Source organism: Camelus dromedarius, chromosome 23, assembly GCF_036321535.1.
Source record: "Camelus dromedarius isolate mCamDro1 chromosome 23, mCamDro1.pat, whole genome shotgun sequence".
Classification (NCBI taxonomy): Eukaryota; Metazoa; Chordata; class Mammalia; order Artiodactyla; family Camelidae; genus Camelus; species Camelus dromedarius.
In genome coordinates this window covers 4,691,775-4,715,981 of record NC_087458.1, presented here as the reverse complement: position 1 = coordinate 4,715,981, position 24,207 = coordinate 4,691,775, and the positions used below count along the sequence as shown (strand labels likewise).

The 24,207-nt window shown below is 36.7% G+C and overlaps 1 protein-coding gene across 2 annotated transcripts in view; it reads right to left on the bottom strand.

Moving 5' to 3' along the window:
* The window catches only part of SNX27 (sorting nexin 27), a 68,286-nt gene that overhangs the window by 27,180 nt on the left and 16,899 nt on the right, over positions 1–24,207 (bottom strand). For both annotated transcript variants that reach the window (XM_064477759.1, XM_031436414.2), the window contains exons 2-7: positions 18,830–19,061; positions 10,459–10,651; positions 8,784–8,848; positions 6,919–7,023; positions 3,185–3,263; positions 1,457–1,620 (exon numbers count right to left, since the gene is read on the bottom strand). In XM_064477759.1, coding sequence (XP_064333829.1) covers positions 1,457–1,620; positions 3,185–3,263; positions 6,919–7,023; positions 8,784–8,848; positions 10,459–10,651; positions 18,830–19,061 — 838 coding nt within the window. The remainder of the gene's footprint in view (positions 1–1,456; positions 1,621–3,184; positions 3,264–6,918; positions 7,024–8,783; positions 8,849–10,458; positions 10,652–18,829; positions 19,062–24,207) is intronic.

The window sequence follows — 24,207 nt, the reverse complement described above, 5'->3', positions numbered from 1 at the left end:
ATGTAATGCATGAGATAGTCCCACCATCAAAATGTGATATAAAAATTACTAAAATTAAGTGAAAAAATTTAATATTATTTTCCAAAAGGCACAATTGTTTACCTAGTCAATCAAAAAGCCATTTTTTCATTTGAACAGCTTTGATTTCGAGCTGTTGTGCACTGCTGAAAATGTAAAGTGGTGCAGCTGCTATGGAAAACAGTATGGTGGGTCCTCAAAAAATTAAAAATAAATTGCCATATGATCCAGCAATCCCAATCCTGGGTATATTAAAAGCAGGATTTTGAAGAGGAATTTACCATATTCATAACAGCATTATTCATAAAAGCCAAGAGGTAAAGTAATCCAAATGTCCATCCACAGATAAACAAAATGTGATATACACATACAACGGAATACCATCATTCAGCCTTAATAAGGAAGAAAATCCTGTCATATGCTACAACATGAATGAGCCTTGAGGACATATATGCTAAATGGAATATGCAAGACAAATACTGTACAACCCCACTCACATGAGATATCTAAAGTAGTCAAATTCACAGAAAGCAGAACGGTGGTTGCCAGATGCAGAGGAGTAGGAAATGAACTGTTTAATGGGTAGAGAGTTTCAATTTTGCAAGATGAAAAAGTTCTGGAGATCCATTGCACAACAGTGTGAATATACTCAACACTGCTGAACTGTACATTTAAAAACGGTTAATAGGGTAAAAAAAAAACCTCATCAAATTATAAAATTTAAGTATGTACAGTTTATTGTATGTCAGTTATACCTCAAAACTGTTTAAAAAATTGTCTGAAGCAACAGGGGAGTTCAGAAAAGCTGCTGGGTATGAGATACTGCTACAAAGGCTACAGCAGGAAAGGGGAGATGAAAAGGCACGAGTCTGCAGCGGGAGCTGGGGAGGAAATGGAGCTGAGGTCTACAGCAGGAGGTGAAGGGACGCTTCGAGGATCCGAAACATCAAGCAGGAGAAATATAAGCAAGTTGTAACAGAGACAGGGAAGCACCTATGAAACAAAATCAAACAAACAACAAAAAAGTAAAAACAAACAAACAACAAAAAACAAAGCTAGAAGAGGTGAAAGTAGCTGCCTAAAGAGAGAAAAAGAAGGCAAGTGGGAGCAACCGACATTTTCCATAATAACCTGTGTAGAACCATTTGATGCTTTAAACTCTGCGTATGTATACTTCTGGCGAAAAATTTTTGAAAAGGTACCTCACCATAATGCTCACTTGCTCTTGTTTTAAAAAAATTATAAATACATTTTGAACTCCAGAATATCTTCACTTCTTAACCTGTATTTTGTGAAATGGGGTAGAACATTTTACAAACTTTACTAAGATCCAGGAGGCAAACGGCTTACTCAAAGATCCACACTGGATTGGCAAATTACCCACTACATACAAACAGAAAAAGAAATCAGGCCTTTCCAGCAAGATCAGTTCACCCACCTGATGAAAGAAGTAGGTAACAGCAAGGTCATTGTCGTTTAAGAGGATTTCTTCTTCTGTGGTAAAAAGCCACTTTCGAATAGTCAGGCAGGTGCCTGGCACAGCTGATGTGTAATTCTGAACGTAGAGTTTATGAGGAAATTCATTAGGTGCCAGCTTACGAACTGGAGAGAAGACAAAACAAAGAAAGCCAGAGTGAAAAAATATATAGGGCATTTCCCTAGGATGAACTGTGTAAATCAGATCAAGAATGGCAGGTTATTATTAACCAGAACATCAGCTCAGATCCATCAAGGGGCTCTGCCTTGGGGTCATAAACGACCACTTGTCTAACCAAATCTACGCCTTCTAGCTATGACTGGCCAGTCCAGCCTCAAACTAACTGAAATCTATCACCTGAAGGACACACCTTCAGTCAGCATGCTGGCTCTGCAGACAGCACCTACTCCAAAGTCAGTTAAAATATCTGATCCATTATCTGGTAAGTTACCACCATGTCCACTGAATATCTTTAAGGCAAGCCTCCCCTCTTACCCAGCTATGGTGCATTCAGAGTGGCAGTTCTCAACGAACTGCTTTTACTGTTAAGAACTGAAAGGCTCTCCCCATCTCCCAAGTTAAGACATTTATCAAAGTGAAAAGAGTCCTCTGAGTAACACTTACTTCCTCTTCCTAACAAGGCACAACAGGATAAAACATTGGCACTTTTTTAAATTGTTTTTATTTGGGGGGGGGCATGGGGGTTAGAAGAACACTAGCACTTTTAATTCCTATGTTGCTTTTCTTTAAAAAGGCTGTTTTCTTCTACTGATGTTTACTTGACTTTATAACACTGCAAAAGACAGATTTAATATTTCCTATTTTATTTGTTAACTAAAGCTTAGAAAAGAAGGATAAGATTAGAATCCAAGTGTCCAGATTCCTTGGCAATCTGTAACATTTACATCTGCCTAACTGGACTGTAGGGAGTTGGGAAGATAAAGAACAATAGGGCGATGGCTGCTTTACGGGGAATCTAAATTGTTCTGTCTTCCTCATCCCTCTCTCTCTATGAGGAAGGTCTGATCAATTAATATTATCTGTCATTCTGGCATGTATGATGTGGGAAAGACCCACAAACCACAGGAAATCTATGCCATTCAAAGCAAGCCTTCCAACTTCATCCCTTTGTGGTCTCATTGCAACCAACGTGACTACCATCCAAGCTTTTATAAAATAATATATAAGAGAAAATCTGTTACCATGCAATAAAACTTCCAAAGAGGGTATCTATTCACACAGAAATTTAAACACATGCATTAAGGCAATGGCTTTTAATCACTGTATCTTCTTCTAACTCCTGAAAACAAAATGCTATTCTTAAAAATCTTCAAAAAGCATAAAGTACACTAAAACAACTTACAGCTAAATAGAAAATCCCTTCTTTTTAAGGCTGTTTCATTGGAATATATTAATTTTGAACCTCTAATTTAAAAGAACCTCATGAAAGTATCTGCTTCAGTGTGGGTGCGAGTAACTTACACTTACAAAGGAGGAAAAAAGTGATTGGACACCTAGATTTAATGGGGTTCATCCTGTCTGCTTGTTAGAAACATTGGGATTGCCTCTTGTCATCAAGCTCTTCTCTAGGCAAACAGTTTCAATTTGACAGTTTTGGGGAGCTTCAGTCTATTAGTATTAGAATAAAATACCCCCAAATAAAACTTGGTATTAGTCGCTGGCACTTACCAAAGGAATGATTGATCACTTCAAATAAGGCAAAGTAATTCACTGTTGTACTGTCCATGCCAACCTTTGCTGCAATAGCCTGAAGTGTAAGAAGGACAGATTAGTTTCAGGGAAACTAGATCAGACAGTGTTGTAAGACAAGACAGTGGGGAGAAGGGAGGACTTCTGCCATCTTGGTTTCTTTTTTTTTTTTTTAACTTGTATAGACATATTTATTTTGACTCCAAGCATCAGATATGGATTGGAGAGGGTAGGGAGAATGAGGGCAGATGACAAGAAAGCACACAACTAAAAAAAAAGAGTGATTGTAAATTTTAAATTCACTTTCAATTATACCTGATAAGAAGTTTATTCCAGCCTCTATCCAGAAAATAAAGAGCTTTAACTTAAAATACCTGTGCTGATAATAAAACAGAGGTTCAACAATCTTATTTAGAGGCTTTGTTTTTCAAGAGGATCTTACTGTATTTTGAAATCAATCAATAAATACAAGTATGATATGATTCTTCCCTTCAAAGAAAGGCTAAGAGTCTTATCATTTTCTAAATATTATTCAGACATGCTCTCAGAGAACTTATTTACAGTCCTCATAATTAATTCCCATAACTTTAAGCAGGAAGGGATTTGTTAGATGGCATTAGGTGGTTTATAACAACTTCCAGGATGATTAGGGAATTATGCTCAGATGATACACAGACAGGAAGAATAACTAGAGAAAATGAGGTTCTGGGGAAACCCCACTGGCCCCCAGACTGCTGCTTGGAGGCTGTGATCCTCAGGAGCAGATAATTGGAATCTTCACTACAGTTGCCATAAGAATGAGTGTCTACACCCCTCATCCTCGCTGGTAGCCATTTTGGTTTTATACAAACTAAACTCATGGTCCATAGCTACTCTTCTATGCATGTATGTATACATGCACACATATGCATGAAATAAGAGGGAAAAATAATCTGTCTTTACCCACACAGCTATGATCTCTAAATATGAGTTTCTCCCCTCCAATTCAAGCTGATAATAGTCTCTCCTTAAATATCGGTTTTCCTCTCCGAAATACGACTTTATCTCGTAAGTCTTTTTTAACAGAACTTACAAGAAATGTGCTTTATAAGGACTGATCTTAAGAAGAACATAAATTCTTAAATACACAGACTCACATATCCAGCCTACATTTAATATAGGCTGTTAACATACAAGATTTATCTCTTTGGTTCTTGAGCTTATCAATTTTTTTTTGCTTCACAAATTATTCTTGTTTATTTTTCAGATGATCCATGTCTCAGGCCAGGGACTTCCATTTCCTAAGAATTACCATCATCTTTATCCACATGAAAATAGCAAAATGTTGGGACAACAGAGGCATTTTAAGTAAGTATTAGTCCTTCTCTCTAGGAATTAAGGTCCTAACATGACAAATAAAAAGAAATTGAAAGACTCCACATGGAAATAAAAGACATACATATTACATACAAATTACATACAAAAAAATTGCATACAAATAACAAAACAAAGCAAAAAACACAAACTAGTAGTACCAAAATTTCTTTTGAAGATCAATCCCAATATGTATAAATAAGGTGTTAGTTAAACAAGAGAAAACTGCTGAGTATCAGTGTCTCAGTAAACCAAGTATGAGTACATCCTTCTTCCTTTATCTGCTCACATATCAAACCTAGGTTCATCTCTGATGTGAAGTAGGAGATGGACAGTGTTCTAAGTTACCATTCTACACTGCACTGGATAGAAACGGAAATCATCTCAAGGTTTGAAAAATGGCTTATAGTTAGAAGTCTAAGTAACAGGGTTAAGGGGAGAAGTGCAAAAGATTAGGCCTTGCTAGATAGAAAAATACTGGAAAAAAACAAAAAACCCCAGAAACATCAGCAAGCTATATAAAATTATTTTCTTTGCAATCGATCCATCATTTTATAATTTCTGAAATATCTCAGATCCTGTACCTATCCTTTGCCAGGGTATACAGTTAACGAGTAAATGTTTGAGGGATAAATTTTGTGTTTGCTACAAAGGAAAAATAAGCATTAATATCCAGAAACCTGCTAGTCTCCCTGAAAATCTTGATCAAATCAGGATTAAAGACCAATGAAAAAGCCTAAAAGTAATGATTACACCCAGCACCCAGATAATGATCTTTAAGTGCCATTTCTCACCGAAAGCAAACAAGACTTCTCGGGAAAATGGCTAATTCTAGAGCTAGTGTAGGAAATATACAAAGAAGAGCCCAGAACTTCTTGCTGTACTGAAAAGCAAGGATTCTATCATAGACAAATGGGTGGCATCAAAAGAGTATAGGAGCAGACATGGAGTTTCCACTGATCAAAGACAGGACAACGTGAGCACCACAAAGATAATACATGCTATTGATTAACTCATGTTGTACATCTAAAACCCCACATGATATTAAAAGGTAAAATAATTATATCATTGGACATCATTGGAATCAACTAGGGCACCAATTCTTTATGCCAAAAATTGGCAATAAAAGGAAAGAATTAAATATTTATCCTCTTTCCTACAAACTATATTTCAGGGTAACTAAATAGCCTTAGCTGATAAGGAAAAGTTCTTCATAGAATTCTAGTTAGTAACCGTGAAGAAATGAGAGAACTGGAAAATCAGCACTTTGCAACCCTTAATGAAGCCACTAGCTAAGGTCATAATCATCAGTGATACACTCATTTGATAAAAGACCAATGGAGAACTGAACAGTGCGTGTATCAGGTTATCACCACCTAAAACTACTGATTAACCACCAAAAGTGGATAACCAGATATTGCGTTCTTCCTGTTGAGAAGCAATATGAAGTATACAGCGCTGATTATGAAGTACTCTTATAAAAAGAGGCTGAACCTGAATCTAATCAAGCTTCTAGAGCAAAATTCCTTTTATAGATAATGTAAGAGGCAGAATGCCTTATTAAATGACACAAACAGACAAAAGAAACAAACAGATAAATTCAGAATGTGGGACATTCCACAGGACACGGACTCAATTTATGCAATAAAACAGTAACATGGGGGAAAAACGCTGGGGAAGGAAAGGGAGGGAAAGGGAGACTGCCCGATACTAAAAAACATAAAAACCAAATGTGACATAAGGACCTTGTGTAGATCCAGATTTTAACAAACCAATTATTAAAAATCACTTTTAGACAACTGGGAAAATTGGGCTCTGGATTTGTTATTAGTTAATACCATGGAAGTCTTGTTAATTTTTTAGGTTTGAAATTGTTAATTTTTTTGGATACTGTTAATTTTTTATGTAAGAAAAATACCCATATTTTTTAGAGATGTATACTGAAATAATACAAGAGTGCAATAAAATAGAATTTGCTTTAAAAGATTTAAACAAAGGAAAAGGGAAAAAATGTCTAACACAAATATGGCAAAATCTTGATTACTAAATGAGTGATGAGTACACAGAGCTTCATTGTACTATTCTATCTCTTGTACATTATTAAGTTTTTTACAACTAAAAAGGTGTGGGGGGGTGAGTAATCATGACCATTACAACTTGGTATATTTACTGCATCTTTCTTTCAGTGAGAACAAAGCACTCCACATTAATAATAACATCAGCAGTAGTAGCTAACATTTAATAAACTTACTATGTGCCAGATACTCCAAGCACTTGATATGTATTAACTCATTTAATCCACCTTCTTTAGCTTTATTTAAACCATCCAATGTCAAGCCTACTGTTTCAGTTCAATTTACCTGATATACTTGGTCTGTAGTACTGTTCTTTTTAACCCTGACTGTAACTGTAGTTCCATCTGGTAATGCTACTCTCAGCTCTACGTCGGACACGCCATTGTAGTTCTGGGGAAAAAGACACAGAAAAAGAATTTATGACCTCACTCTCCTTGCAACATGCTAGCTAAACAACAACTAAACTTGTGAGAGAGAGAAAGTGAGTTCCATTGAAAAAGGGAAAAAAGACATAAGTCAATACATTACAAGTCATAAAGCTGACTTTAGGCTGCAGCAGACATTAACCCTTAAGATGAACAGGGAGGAAAGAAATATGCTGACATCAGCGTGTTCCTATTTCAAAACAGAAAACATGTGAAAGCATTTAGGTCAAACACAGATGAGATTTTTGGCTTACTTTCAAAAATTCAGAACTCACAAATGAGAAGAGAAAACAACCAAAAGCAGCAGTTTCAACAAATAACCTCTGGTTTTAAATGGTTAGGCCTGCTGGATTGGTCACGTGCTATCCCCGAAGTCACTTTTGGAACCCTGAAATAATCATGACACTTTTGAAAGAAAAACTGATGAAACTCAGGAATCTGGATTAGTGTGATGCCCAATTCTCTTCTAGCAAAGAGTAAATAATTCTTATCCTCCTTAATTCAAAATAAGTCTTTCTCCCTTATTGCTTTTGATAATTAACACATTCCTGTAACAGATTTGCAACCTTGTAATTTTTATTAGAGAGAAAAACTATTTAGGAAAAAGTCCATCTTCATTTACCACTTTAAAAGAAGTTCTGAGGGAAGGGTATAGCTCAGTGGTAGAACGCATGCTTAGCATGCATGAGGTCCTTGAGGTCCTGGGTTCAATCCCCAGTACAGTGTCTCCATTAAAAATAATAATATTAATAAATCAATAAATCTAATTACCTCCCCCACTCCCCCTCAAAACAGAAAACAAACAAAACAAAAAAAGAAAGAAAAAAAAGTTCTATTCTTTGCCTAAAACCATCCTAAGCATTACTTTGTTATAAGCCCTTGTCTGCAAGAAACTATCTATAATCTAGTTGGGAAAATTAAAATATACCCTAAAATAATTAATGGATAACACACTATTTAATGTAGTAGCATTACACAGTCATCCTTCCATTCAATTTATATTTATTAAGCTCCTACAACACGCCTGACATTCTGGTAAGGCACAGGGAATATAAAGATGATCAAGATTTAGCTTTCACTCTAAAGGTCTAATGTACAGCATGGTGACCATAGTTAACAATACTGTACTGGATATTTGAAATTTGCTTAAGAGGGTAGATCTTAAGTAAAGAAAGAAAGGAAGGAAGAGGGAGAGAAGAAGAGGGGAAGAAATGGTAACGAGGTGATGGAAGAAATGGTAACGTTAATCAGCTTGATTATGGTGGTCATTTCACGATGTATACAGATAACAAAATAGCAGATTGCATATCTAAATACATAAAATTCCTATTTGTCAGTTATACCTCAATAAAGCTAAAAAAAAAGATTTAGCTCTTACCTACAGGTAGCTCACTCTAGTAAACTAAAAATACAAAGTTATAATCTGATTAAATGTATAAAAAATTAGAGAATGAGACAGCAACAAGGTGATAACTGAGCGGTACTGACTGCAGAAGTCCTTGGTGGAGTGAAAAATCGATGACTTGAATATCAGGGAAAGATTCAAAGAGACGGTGGACCTAGCACTAGGCCTTGAAGGATAAGCAGGACACGTAAGAAAGGGAAGCTGAAAAAATAGTCATTTGGAGAATTTATGGAAAGTCAATCCATGACTGATACCTTTAATTCATTTTCACTCACAAAGTGCCAAGAGGTAAACAGTCCCTGTAGTGGACATCCACCTACCTCATCTGATTCTGACAGGAATTCTTGCATGATGTCACTCTCACCAATGACTCGTATTGAGCACACTACAGAAAACAAAGACAGAATCTGGCATGAGGCCCTAAAATCAAGAATATAAAGTCAAAAACATATCAAGGTCTAAGTATAAATCCCCAGTAGCAGACAATGCTAGAGATAGTACGCCATCCCTGACATATGATATTTAAAGGCACTATAATATATACATATATATTTATTTATATAAACATGAACTAAAACAGAGGAATAATACGATGAAAATACACAGATTGCTAAAAATATTAAACACAGACAAAGGAAGTCACCAAAAAGAGAGAAATAAAAGTAACTTTATAGTCTTGTGTTAACTACTAACAAGCTAGACAACAGATCAAGGGTAAGGTGAATTAGGAATAAATCAAACACAAAATTAAAATACAAAGAAAAATATCTATTTGGCCTAAGAGCAGGCCAATAAGAGCATCATAAGCATTTAAAGCCACTTTGGAAAAAAATAGGTAGGTAACTAAGTATTAAGCTGAGCACATCCTCATCTCATCTTACTGATTTTAGCTTCAGAACAATGACAACTAAAGAAGAGAGAGAGAGAAGGAGAAAGGAAAGGAAAACAGGCAGAAGGTAGGTAATCATCTAAATCTAAGAGAGTTAATTTCTTGATACTCTCATGAGGATAGAAAATTACACTGATGATTTTGCTTCATTTTATTAAAAAAAAAATTGTACCCTTTTTCATTTCCCAAGGGCTATGTTGGAGGCCATTCCATGTTAGAAAAAAGCTAAAAACAGATGAAGTCTCACTACCTTCTACAGGGGAAATGGTTTTTCTTCAGGGATAAGGCTCTCCAGCAAAGTTTAAAAAAAAAGTTCAACTAGGTCAATTAGTTCTTATACAAGGACACAAGGACACAGAATTACTAAGTACCACCTAAGACCATTATTCTGTTAAATTAGTATTTTAAAGAAAAGCCTACTGCATACCTAGCAAATTACACAACTCTATAATGTAGCAAAGTAAGGTCTCTCTCTGAGCCACGAACTGAACCATCTTATTCAGATCTGTGTCATTTCTCCCTGCCTTTCTAGATAAACGAATGTTTCAGCATCCATGTTCACAGACTCCTGATGTATTGTTTGGAAGTCCTGAGATAACAAGTAAGTTTTAATACATCTAACTATAAACTGCATAGAACAAGGAGACTTTAGATTACCTACAACTCAGCAAACCTATCCGTGCACACCTGTAAGAGGAATAAGGAATTTTCAAGTAGGATATGCCAGTGAACCAAGAATCATTTTAATAAAAATGTCTTAAATACTGCCCACCTAATTCCCAAATCAATTCAGCATATTGATGAGTCTGTATGTATTTCCTGGCAAATAATAAACCCCATAAATAAAGGTTCTTAATGCATTAAAAATAATTACACATTTTTCTATTGTTAAGTGTTAGGAGCATCAAAAAATAGGCTATTAATTGCTGTACTAGACAGTATTTCAGTCTTGGCTTCAAAGCTTAGATCATTCAACACTTACAGTCAAAAACCTGACTGACTTTCCCTATTGAGTTTCAGGAACCTTAGCTTGCAGTTTAGGAGCTGTGATGCATACCTAGACCCCATGTTTACTCAAGAAAGTGGAGTTTAACAGGCTGGCTTACCTTTTTCTAGATATTCTTCCAACCCCCGACGTCGGGCATCTAACTGCTGTTCTGATAAAGAGAATGGCCATTTCCCTGGAAGTCGGGGAAATGTAAAGTTGGCAAACTCTCTCTTCAGGTTCTGGTGCAGAATGGCAAACTCCCGGTACCGCTTAGAACAGAGCTGCCTCCCAGCCATGTAAACATTGTATACCTGGTGACGGGGAACAACAACAGAAAACGCTTACTTACTACAGATCAGATCACAGAATCACCCAGAGTCAGGCTCAGACTGATGCCGGTTAGGTGTATTTTGCTGTGCACTTTACAGAGAATATATGTTTAAGGTCACCGTAAGACAAGACTTACTTTTAATAAACGTGCCAGAAATTACATGCACAAAAAGAGGGCTACTGCCTTTAAGAGACCATGATCTTATTTTTACTATTAAAATTACCTCCAACACACTGTTTTAAATATCTTCAAAGGCAATTATCAACTTTCATGGGTATATTTTATTTTCAGAATGTTAAAAATCATTCAAAGCCAATGTGGTAAATATAGTGAATGAACAAGCAAGCAAATTTGGAGAGAGATATAAAAAGCTAGAACTGATTATAAAGTAATGTGACTGATATTCGTGTGTGACTTACACTTCCAAAGAAAAGGTCTAAAAATGATGCAAGCAATAGAAGCATTTTTGTTACCAAATAGATCATTTTTACGAAAAGTCCTTTCCTGAAATCAGATATCCCTAGTTCTGCTCTTTTCCCTCCCACCATTAAAACAAGATTAACAAAAAGCTGCAGAATAAATGTACCCTAAGGACCTCCTCATAACAATAAACAGTTAATAATCCTCAAAAGGAGATAGGCAGATTTTTGCCTATTCTTCACAGATACATGCCAAGCTTCCAGAACAGGGCCTGGCACATAGTAGGCACTCAGTAAATATGTGAAGAAGAAATGAATGTATGTATGTGCAATTCTTAAATATGTGCCCTCATAAAGGAAAGTGGAGGGATGCATAATCCAAAAACATCAAACAATCTAAGTGACTTTGTATTCTCAGAACATATCAAATTACGCAGATGGAAAAATTAGCCCCAAATCACACTTCCTGGCTTAGTAAAAATCATTCAAAAATTAAAATGTGCACAGAACAGGTTATCTACTCATGTAATCAAGAGTAGTCCCTGAGAATGCATACACCAAAGCCTTTCCTTCAGCCTCAAATCTTTCCCTCCTGTGATTTAGGAAGTATGAATTAAATGCAACAATAAAGTAATTTAGTCATTCAAAACTTCTCTCCCACAACTCTCCTCCTATGATTGTTCCCCACTTAAAAGCAAAGCCTCTAATCACTATCAAATAGTGTCCAGGAATGTATATGATCCTGATCAATGAGTTCTCCTCTTGTGATTTTCACTCAAATTTGTAACTGATTATAATGAATCACACATATTACCAGGTATTCCCATCACTGCCTTCTAAAGTTCAAAAGCATTAAAAGGCCAGTATTCCTCCCCTCAGATAAGACCACACGTTCTTTTAAGGGCAGGCAGTCTCAAGAAGTCTTATTCAGTCAATCTGGCCTTATATACTTAATTCTCAAACTAAATTTCCCACGTTTCTCAATAACATCACTATTCCTTTGTTTAAAAAGCAAGTCTGCAACCCTTCTGGTATTAAAAATTAGTGAGTTCCTCACACAAGGAAAAAGGAAGAGAGGTAAATCTAGCTTAGTGGCACTGCTGGATTAAAGACATTCCCCAATGTCTTTTTCCAAGGAAGAGGAGACTTAGGTCTTTGACGATGCACAGAAAGACGACGACCGCATTTCCTCAATGCTGATCACTCAAATGAGCTCAAGTCTAGTACAACACTCCCTTGGGGAGAAAGAACCCTACAACTTGAGAGGCCTTTATGGCAATTTCAACCCTAAAAATTAATTCAACTTTTAGTTTCTTATAAGGTGAGAAGAGTAACATCAAACAGCCTCTCACCTACCCCACCTCCCCATTTAAATGTGACGTCAAAGGGAACGGAGTATAAATAGGATGCCTAACAATTCAGTAATACTTTAATGCAGGCAGGCATGGCTCCCACAAAAGCCAAGCCATTTTTAAATTAACTGTGCTGAGCAAATGAGGAACATACAAAAAGAGATCACAACAGAGACTGCTTTGTTCTTCACTTGTCCTTACAATTAACCAAGATCCATTAGTATTCTTTTCCCTGGTTTAGACACACCCATTTGCAAAGAAAATGACTGAGTCCCTGCTGAGTCAACTCATGAATGTCCGTGGTCCATGAGAAATGACCACAGCCTCATTACAAATGAAAATGTCTGCTAAAAAAATATATTCTCCAGGGGATGGGGACAGCTCAGTGGCAGAATGCATGCTTAGCATGCACAAGGTCCTGGGTTCAATCACTAGTACCTCCACTAAAAAAAAAATTATACACACACACACACACACACACACACATACGTACACACACTCTGGACTTGAAAGGGAATACAATCAAATAGGAACTAAAGATACCCACAGGCAGGCAATGCTTCTAGGATCTTTCCATCTTAATTTAAACCCTCAAACTGGTTGGCTCATACACGGAACCAGAAGAAATCTGTCTAGCTTGCAATAGCACACTGAATTTAATGATTACCGGTCACTGTCTTCTCCAACTGACCATATCCTGCAAGACTTCAAGCTGGAATGTTTAGACTGCAGTCAGCTTCTGAGGGTAACAAGTTTTGACCCTCTTGAGATACTCTTTGCTAAGTTGGACTCCAATCAAGGAAAAGAGATAAATTATGAATAGGGAAAGTGTAAAACTTATCTGGTCAGTGATCTAATTTTGTCTCTCTGGATTCTGCAAGTCAAAGTTTCAAAATTCAGCTTTGAGATAATTCCTAAATTTCTCAATATGTAAATGTTGAAAATCTAGACCGTGCCATTTCTCTCTTTATCCTTGTGACTTTATTTTGTGGAGTGAATGCCAGAAGATGGTAACATAAATTCTTCAATTGGCACAAACCACTGCAGGGAAAGCAACTCTAGTAACACCTGGGCTCTGCACTCAGTAGCAACAACCAAAATTCCAGATATCAGAGATCTTTATTTTGTTGGTTCCTTAATCCCCATCTACAGATTTTTTAAGGCTTTTAAATGGTAATGTCTCACTCCATGTAGGATCTGAATATTAAAATATTCTCATTTTCTCAAACCTCTAGTAAGCAACAGGAATTGTGCTACTGAACACACAAAAGAGAATCTTCTTATATAATTCAAAAGTGATTAGAAAAAGAATGGTGACATTTTGGCCATGACAATATCACCCATGTTCAGCTTCCAAATGTCAAATAGACACTGAACTGGTTCATGATATTGATCTGGATGAATCCTCAATGTACATTATGACCAACAAATTATTTCCAATGCCACCCTGCCATTTAATTGTGCTTTTAGCTGAAAATTCATTTTCAAAAGGACACATCATTTGCTATTCACAAGCTACTCATAACAGCAAAAGGAGACACAGCACACTTAGCTGATTTCTGGGTGAAATGTGTGCGATCCTTAACTTAAGGATTTTTTTTCAAATGTTGAAGCATTTAGGCTCCTTCCTGGAAAGAAAAACAGCATAAAGGCAACAACACGCTCTTAAATTACTTAGGTTTAGAGTGTGTGAGTGTGTGAGTGTGTGTGTGTGTGTGTGTGTGTGTGTGTGTTTTCCCTAATGTGGATCATAAATGATATCTATTTTCTTTGTTTTATTTGGACCTCAAGTGTACAGAACTGAATTAATCATAATCCTTGGTTCATAATAATCTCATTTTGGTGACTTTGGATATTTAATTTAGTTATTTTTAACACTGTAAAAAGTAAACTAAAAGCTAAGACCTTCACAAAAACTTATTTCTAACCATAAGTTTCTTCCTCCTTCATCCTATCTCCCTGCTTCTCTAACTCCCAAAAATTATGCTCAAAGAGGTTCATCATTTCCTTGTTTTTCTTTTTATAGTTTTTTCCTGCATTTATATGTAACCCTTATATTCTTATTTTTTATTTTAATTTTTAAAGGGTATTTTGGTTTTATAAAAAAAGTTACATGCAGAATGAGACCCTTTGGGACTTATTTTTTCACTTAGTCTCATCTACAATGTTATATACCTTTATGGTTTATCCTGTTGTATTTAACACTTTGTTTTTTGTTTTTGTTTTTTTTTTAATTCAAGTATAGTCAGTTGCAATGTATCAATTTCTGGTATACAGCATAATGTCCCAGTCACGCGTATATATATATACACACACATGCACACACACTTCTATATATACACACACACACATATATATACATATATACATATATTCATTTTCATATTCTTTTTCATTAAAAGTTATTATAACACTTTGTTGTTTTGCTTTTCAAATAATTGCTGTTCTCCCGTTGGCAGGCTTTTGGGGTGTCTCTGGGTTTTAGCTATTTCTTGGTTTTGGCTACCGTGAACAATGCTGCCGTGAACATTTCTGCATATGCTCCTTCAGTACATATATCAGAGACTCTCCTGGGTATATACCTAAGAGAGGAACTGCAAGGTTACGAAGTATACGAACAGTCAACCTACAGAGATAATGCGAAACTGTAGCTAAAGTGGTTACATCAATTTATACTCCTTTCAGTAATAATATAAAAAGATCCTCTTAATTTTTGCCAATGGAATGTGTGTGTGAAAAGATTTCTAACTGTGGTCCTAATTTACATTTCCCTAATTACTAAAGAAGTTGGTCATTATCTCTTCATATATTTATTGGCCAGTTGCCCAGGGATCTAGCCCCAACCACTAGTGGGCCAACATCAACTCTGGGAAACCCCAGACCCCACAGCCAGCCAAGTCAGAAACCAGCCTCACCCACTAGAAAGCTGACATCAGCCCCAGAATCCTCGCAGGACACGGCCCCGCCCATCAGCAGCTGGCAGCTTCTGCACTAGGCAGGGCCTGCCAACCAACCTGATGGAGGGAGGTGGCATGCCTACTAGTGCACCCACAGTAGTCAGCCTGCCACAACAGAAGTGCCCACACAGCCCACACAGAGGGCACCCCACGGATACAGGTCTGGTGATCAGAGGGGAGTATGCTGCTGGCTCACAGGCATCACCTACAAAAGGTCACTTCTCCATGATCAAGAAACATACTAACCTACCAAACACACAGAAATAAGACATGGAATTAGGCAAAATGAGGTAACAGAGGAATATGTTCCCAACAAAGGAACAAGATAAAACCTCTGAAGAAGAACTAAGTGAAGTGGAGATAAGCAATCTATACAATAAAGAGTTCAAGGTAATGGTCATAAAGATGCTCAAAGGACTTGGGAGTAGATTGGATGAACACAGTGAGAAGTCAGAAGTTCCTAACAAAGAGTTAGAAAATATAAAGAAGAACCAACTAGAGATAAAGAATAAATTTTAGAATACTAAAATTAAAAATACACTAGAAGGACTCAATAGTAGATTAGATGATACAGAGGAAACATCAGAAAACTGGAAGACAGTGTCGTGGAAATCACTCAAGCTGAACAGAAAAAAGAAAAAAGAATTTTTAAAAATTGCTGTTTTGTGGACAGTTTAAGAAACCTCTAGAACAACATCAAGCATATAACATTTGCCTAATAGGGGTCCCAGAAAGAGAAGAGAGAGAGACAGGTCCAGAGAACATATCTGAAAATATAATAGCTGAAAACTTCCCTAACTTGGGAAAGGAAACAGACATCCAGGTCCAGGAAGCACAGAGAGTCCCAGACAAGATCAACCCAAAGAGGATCACACCAAGACACACTGTAATTAAAATAAAGACAAAGAGAGAATATTAAAAGCAGCAAGGGAAAAGCAACCAGTCATGTACAAGGGAACTCACATAAGGCTATCAGCAGACTTTTCAGCAGAAATTCCACAGGCCAGGAGGAAGTGGCACAATGTATTTAAAGTGAAGAAAGAAAAAAATCCTACAACCAAGAATACCCTACCTGGCAAAGCTATTCAGATGTGAAAGATAGATCAAAAGTTTTACAATATGTATGTATCTGTATAACTGAATTGCTTTGCTGTACACCTGAAACACTATAAATCAACGACACTTCAATAAAAAATAAAAGTTTTACAGACAAGCAAAAGCTAAAAGAGTTTAGCACCATGAAACCAGCTTTACAAGAAATGTTAAAGGGACTTCTCTATGCAGAAAAGAAAAGGCCACAACTAGAAATACAAAATAATGAAAGGAAAAATATCACTGATAAAGGCAAATATACAATAAAGGTAGTTGATTAGCCACTTATAAAGCTAGTAGGAAGGTTAAAAGACGGAAGTATCAAAATCATCTATATCCACAATAAGCAGCTAAGGGATATATACACACCAAAAAAAGGATGTAAAATATGATGTCAAAAACAGTAAATGTGACAAGGAGTAAAAATGCAGTATTTAAATGTGTTCGATCTTAATAGATCAGCAACTAAAATAATCACATATACACACATATATATAGATTGCTATACATAAACTTCATGGTAACCACAAACCACAAATCTATAATAGATACAGAAATGCAAAAGGGAAAGAAAGGAATCCAAACATAAGACTAAAGATAGTCATCAAATCACAAGCGAGCAAAAGAAGGAATAAAAAAGAGCCATAAAACCCCAAAACAATTAATAAAATAGCAGTAAGTACATACCTATCAATAATTACTTTAAATGTAAATGGACTACATGCTCCAATCAAAAGACAGAGTTGTTGAATGGATACAAAAACAAGACCTATATACATGCTGCCTACAAGAGACTCACTTCAGATCTAAAGACATACACAGATGGAAAGTGAGGAATGGAAAAAGGTATTCCATGCAAATGAAAATAAAGAAAGCCAGGTTAGCAATACTTACATCAGACACAACAGACTTTAAAACAAAGACTATAGTAAGAGAAAAACAAGGACATTACATAATGATAAACAAATCACTCCAAGTAGAAGATATAACGATTATAAATATATATGCACCCAAAATAGGAGCACCTAAATACAAAAAGCAAATATTAACAGACATAAAGGGAGAAACTGACAGTAACACAGTAACAGGAGGGGACTTTACCACCCCACCTACATCAATGGACAGATCATCCAAACAGAAAATCTATAATAAAACACTGGCCTAAATGACACATCAGACCAGATGGACTTAACAAATATATAGAGAGAATATTTAATCAAAAAGCAACAGAATACACATTCTGTTCAAGTGCACATGGAACATTCTTCAAAACATATCACACGCAAGGCCACAAAACAAGTCTCAGTAAATTTAAGATTGAAATCATATCAAACATCTTTTCTGACCACAATGCTATGAAATGAACAAGGAAAAAACTGCAAAAGACACAAACACACGAGGGCTAAACAATATGCTACTCCACTACCAATGGGTCACTGAGGAAGTCAAAGGCTCATTCCCATAGTTGGGACGAATCTCAGTTTCAGAGATGGCAACTTTCAGTCAGCAGATCAGCTTTAAATACATGCAGTCTGTCTGCCAATTATCCGTTCTAACGAACCCACTGCATCTTCCACAAAGATTAATTAATTTCTCACTATACCACCACTCCCAAAATAATCAAAGGCAAATAAAGAATACTGCAACCAAGAGAAAAATTAAGTAGACTGGGCTATCAGTTGCAATTAAGTTTTGAAGAATAAACAAAGGCATCCAGGAAAGGGACTGGCACTTATCATCCAGAATTCAAAATGGGCTCTCCTGCATATCTTCAACAGCAAGAAACTGGAAATGTAGAAAAGAGCCCATGTGAATTGCATTCAGAATATAATTAGGACAGAGTTAGTCATTTACACAGATATTGCCAAAGAAAATGAAAAAGAACAAGATGTGGAGGGGGGTATGTATGAGGTTCTGACGTGGACAAACTCTGTATTACCCAAATATTTTGAAAGATACCACCTTTTAAAATTAATCTTGCTGTATAGCTTTATAGAGTCAACAGTAAGTAACATACTGCTATCAACAAAGAGGCAGACAACCAACCAAAGAACAAACAGAACAAACACACACACGATTACAGCAGACCAGAATGCAAACTTAAAACTGTCTACAAGCAAACAGAATTATACTTAAGTAGAAACAGGACTCTTCTTCATTACTGTAGTTCAAACCCTGAAATAAATCAGGGTCAGTGTCCTTCATCTGTGCGTGACTTTCCTCGTAGGCAAACTAACCTAGGTGCAGTCATTATTCTAGCGCTAGTACATATCACAAGTGATAAGACTGAGAGAAACAAAAGCTAGATGTTTGAGGATCGAGTTGGGCTGACACTCACCACGAACTTCTCACCATTCTGCTCCACATGTTTGTATGTGGGGACCGATATGGGCACTGCTTGCTTTTCTGTGTAATCATAAAATGATTGTCCCAACGAGTCGTCACTGGGATCTAGGTTGTCTGCCTCATGAGGAGGTACAGATAACACTGTCAAGATCAATTCCTTCTCGCCTGCTCGGATCAGGTCCACCACCTGCTTGTGTGTCGCCCCCTCAACATTCACGCCGTTCCTAAGGGGAAAAAGGGAAAAAGACAATCCCATAAACCAGAAGGGTCCAAACACCTTGTATCTCTACCCTCCTGCCCCCACTCCAGGGTCATGAAGTATGAACCATAAAATCAAAAGATCAATTTGGTTCCAGAAAAGCTGTTATGTCTTTACAAACCATAATGTGAAAAAGTGTCTGTGAACTTATGGCAGGGGGAAAAAATGGAAACAGGTGAGAGGACCTACCCTTCCTCTGTGCTAGAACCCCACACACAGATTCAGGAAAACACATGAGGAGGGTGAAGCTGAGGAGGAAACAAAGCCTTTAAAGCTATACAGTCCATTTCCTCATCCTAACTAAGCATGTATACAAGACAATAATGTGGCTTTTAACAGTCCTGCTATTTGAACTCTTCTCTGTCCTTTTTAAACCTCCTGGGAATCAGGAATTCTGTGAAAAGAAAATTTTCACAAAATGCACTCCCTTAATTTGTAAAGACTCAAAAAAGTATGACTTAGAATAATTCTTTTACATTTACATCTGATTTCTCCCCCATATCTTCAAATCAGTCAACTTAATTTTCCTTCATATCAAGTTTCATCACCTTGGGAATTAAATGGTATACATCTCCATACACACTAGGTTCTCCTAAAAGGCAAGAATATAACCTCTCTAAAATTGTATTATCTGACCCAACTCCCTTTGCTCTCCCAATCACTTCAATTAACCTTAGGATTCTATCTATCTTCTTTTCTGCTCTTTTTTCCTATCACTTAAAGCCCTGTGCAATCAGTTCAAACTAAAAAATGTACAGCTAAGGTTACATAGTAAACCAACCTACGCATTCTCCTTCCTGTTCCACTGTGTATATAAAGGCTGAAACCAGGAAAAGGACAAGGTTTGGGAGAACAATAATTTTGTCAAGAGAGATGCTGAGTCTCACAAAATTCACTCGGCAAACTGCACTGCCTTCCCAGAATGCTGACCCAGCCAGCTATCTCAGCAAAAACCACCAGGCAGCGGCTGACCTGGAGGTTTCCTCCCATGGCTATCCCAGGAGGGTTAGGAAATACACACCTGGCCTTTAGTCAGTTGGATAAAAGCTCATCTACTCTTTACAGAGTTATACGCTTTTTCAGTCCTGTTCCAAACTATTAAGGTTTTTCCTTCCAGAAAATGATGCTAAGTTTAATAACAAGCCTTCCACAAAACTTTTCAATCACTGGAATTGTCCCTGTCAGAGGATGGTATCTGAAACATCCATTTATATAAACAGAACAGGCAAAAATCACCCAGCTAAGCCTCCTTCCTTATTTTAGGCTTAACAATCTAGCCAGTAAATTCAGCACTCTTGACATTTCACAACCTAAAGTCTAACTTACACACAAAAAAATTCAGCAATTTTACAACTGGTTTGCTACAGAAGAAAATAAAGAGTTCCCTCCACTGATGGAAATTTGGGCTTTTAAAGTTCAGATCTGGTCAGACCAGTGACCAGGGGGGAAAAAAAAGGTCAGCTCTTTGATCACTGAGCAGGATGGTGAAACAGAAAGAAAATGAGCTTTGGAGCTAGACCTACATGGGTTCAAATCCTGGTCCTGACTTTTAGTATCAGAACTGGTCTTAATCAAGTCATTTAACCTTTCTTAGCACTGCTTTCCACATCTATAAAACAGGAACAATAATAAGTCCCTAACAGGGTTGTTGTGAAGATTAATATAATAAAACATGTACCTTGCCAAGAACAATGCCTGAACACTCACTCAGAAGGTATACGAAGGAAAGAAGGGTTATGTATCTGTTGGTTATGAAGAGATTTTGGTTAAAGAAAAAATGGAAACCTAAAGTTGGGGAATGGCAAGGGATTTTATCTAAATCTTTGATCTAATTAGTAGTTCTGAGAAAATGTTTTGATGGTAGAAGAAATAAAATTGAAAAAGCAAAAGTTAAAAATCAACATAGAGAATTTCATCTATCACTAGGAATCTTAGCTTACTGACAAATATCCTTGTTAATTTTTTTTCTTAACAAAGTGGGGAAAACACTTTAGAGATGGAACAAAATATAATTTTTGGATACTAAAATATAATTTTTATATTAGCACAATCAATTTTACGAGGTGTATGTTTGTGAAAAAAGTTTAAGAACTGATTCTCAAATCTTATTTTTCAGCTCCCTAATTTTTCCTCTTTAAAGAATTTTAAATCTGGGCTACTCTATCGAAAGGCTTGGGGGGGGGCAATGAATACCTACAGAATTTGTATGTAAAATTATGTTTGTGTGCATATACGCTTTTTTTAAAAATTGAAGTACAGTCAATTACAATGTGTCGATTTCTGGTGTACAGCACAATGTCCCAGTCAGCATATGTGCATTTTTTTTCTGGGAAGAAGGTCCACAGTTTTCATCAGCTTCAAAAAGGCGTGCGCAGAAGGAAGGGTAATAGCTCAGTGGCAGAGAGTGTGCTTAGCATGTACAAGGTCCTGGGTTCAATCACCAGTACCTGCACTTAAAAAATAAAATTTAAATTTAAAATATTTTAAAAAGGAGTATGCAATCTCCAGGAAGGTTAAGAACTACTGCTTTCAATGCACACTTCCACCCATTCCGTTTTCAAGTTAGAATACACTGCTCCCTGGGTCACTCACAGAAATAAGCCCTGAAAATCAGCAGAGAAACTTAAGTGAGGCTTACTCCAAGAGCAGCCAAGGAGCAAGGAAACTTACTTAGGTTTCACTTCTTTATCACTAAGGCCAAGCTTCTAACTGGCTATCATCCCTAAATCCTCTTTTAAAAAACAAAAACAAGGGCAAAAGGTAATAGCTCAGTGGTACAGCACCTGCTTAGCATGCACAAGGCCCTGGGTTCAATCCCCAATACCTTCACTTGAAAAAAAACAAAAACAAACAAACCAAAAAACAGGAAAGAGCTACCAGTGTCATATTCTAAAAATACTTGCTAATACTTATCTCGTTTAACTACAGAAGGAATGTTATACATTCCACAATTAAATACAATCTGGAAATTCCTTCATTCTTCAGAAACTGAAATGCGGTCAGTAAAAACCCCAGGATATCTGATTTCAAAAAGGGCCGTTCCTCCTCAAGAATTAAGAGGCCTTCACAGTCATAAAAAAGGTTTATATGATATCCCCTTTTCCACAAGTACACTACTACAACAGGCTCAAATTAGGTGTGGCCCAATTTGACCAATTCTGAAGACATGAATGTAAAAATATAAATTCTGCAATAAAGGGAATCTTTCAGCAGTACACACTTCTGGTTCAAAGCACGGGTTTGGGAGTCAGAGAGACTCGGGTTTGCATACCAATTGTGCCGTTTAACAGATGAGACATTGGGTAAATGATTCAATCTTACTAAGCCTCAGTTTCTTAATCCATAAAATGGGGCTAAAAATACCCTTAGCTAATGGAGTTGTTGTAAGACCACAATGAGATAAAGCTCTGGAACACAGTAATCACTCAATAATGGTAATTGCTCATGTGATAGTATTGCTACCAGTTGGGCAAGCAGGTTGGTAGTATTTTGGCCTCCTGATGATACACTTTCTACAGCCAATTTCCCTTGCTTTTCTTTTGTCTTTCTAACATAATCTAGGTGCAATTCATTTGGAAATAAATGATTAAGCTCTCAACCAATGATAACAGAAATCACAAGATAGTCACCTTCCTAAGAGAAGTACTACATCAGAGAACCACCGAGTCCTACACTTCACAAAATTAACTACCGCCCAGTCGGTTCTACGCATCTAGACTTCTTCCACAAAGAAAAGCAGCAGCTTAAACACACCATCAAAACATCTTCAACTGATATGTGATTAAACAAATACAGCACAATGTTAATTATAGAATCTAGGTGGTAGATATATGGTATTCACTGTGCAATTTCTTGAACTTTTCTGAATGTTTGAAATTTTCCATAATGAAATGGAGGTGAGGGGGGAGAAGGCTATCAAAAAAAATCCAACAGTCTTCAACTAAGACCAAACTTTTGCTTCCTTAGGCAACTAGATGATACCCAATTTACTCTGTGTCTTCAGCACTGTAAGGATACACTTGATAATTTTAATAAAATGTCCCTCATTTTTTACACGAAACCAAAATTTGAAAGCCTTTCACTTAGCTCAAGGAAGTGGTTTTAAAAAAGACTTTTATTCAAATGCTGCTGTTTAAGCCATCCAATCTATGGTATTTAAAAAAAAAAAAAAAAAAAGTCTTATTCAACTGAAGTTAGCCAGCTGGGGAAACTGCAAAGCTAATACAGACACTCCCAAGAAGTAAGAATAAAGCTCTAAATAGTTGGGATTTACATACTGTTTGTGAAGGATGTTGTACATAATGAAACTAAGTATGGATGGCAACATGACAGAGCCAATCACTATACATACCACAGGAAAAAATCACTCTATGTGGTAAGCAGAATATTATTTTGACGCCCTGTGACACGCAAGAAAGTAAAGTGTAATCAGTCCCTCACAGAAAGCCTGTAAAAAACAGACAATAAATTCCTACAACTACAAACAGTAGGATATACTTTTCAATTTTGTAGATTAAAACACAATGGCTACATGTTCGTAGAACACTTAAAATGAAAACGAAGTTTTGCCAAGGATGTGGAAAAACTGGAATTCTCACACATTGGTAAAGGGAACATAAAGCAAAAACAATCGGGCAGTTTCCTGTAATGTTAAACAAACATTTACTACAGGCCTAGCAATTCTACTCCTAGGTGTCTACCCAAGAGAAATGAAAACATGTCCATACAAACAACTGTAGCTGAATGTTCACTGAAGCTTTATTCATAACAGTCCAAGACTGAAAACAGCCAAATGTCTATCAAAAAGTGAACAGATAAATTGTGGCATATTCATGCAATGGAGTATTACTCAGCAATAAAAAGGACCAAACTACTGATATCTACAACACGGATGAATCTCAGAAACATACTGAGCAAAGCAGCAAGACAGAAAAGAGTCTGATTGATTTGATTCCATTTATTTGAAGTTCCAGAATAGACAAAACTATTCTACAATGACAGAAATCAGATCTGTGGTTGTCAGGGACAGGGGTCGGGGTTGGGACAGGGGTTGGGGTTGGAGCAGGGGGAACAACAGACACAAGGAAGCTTTCTAAACTAACACATGTGTT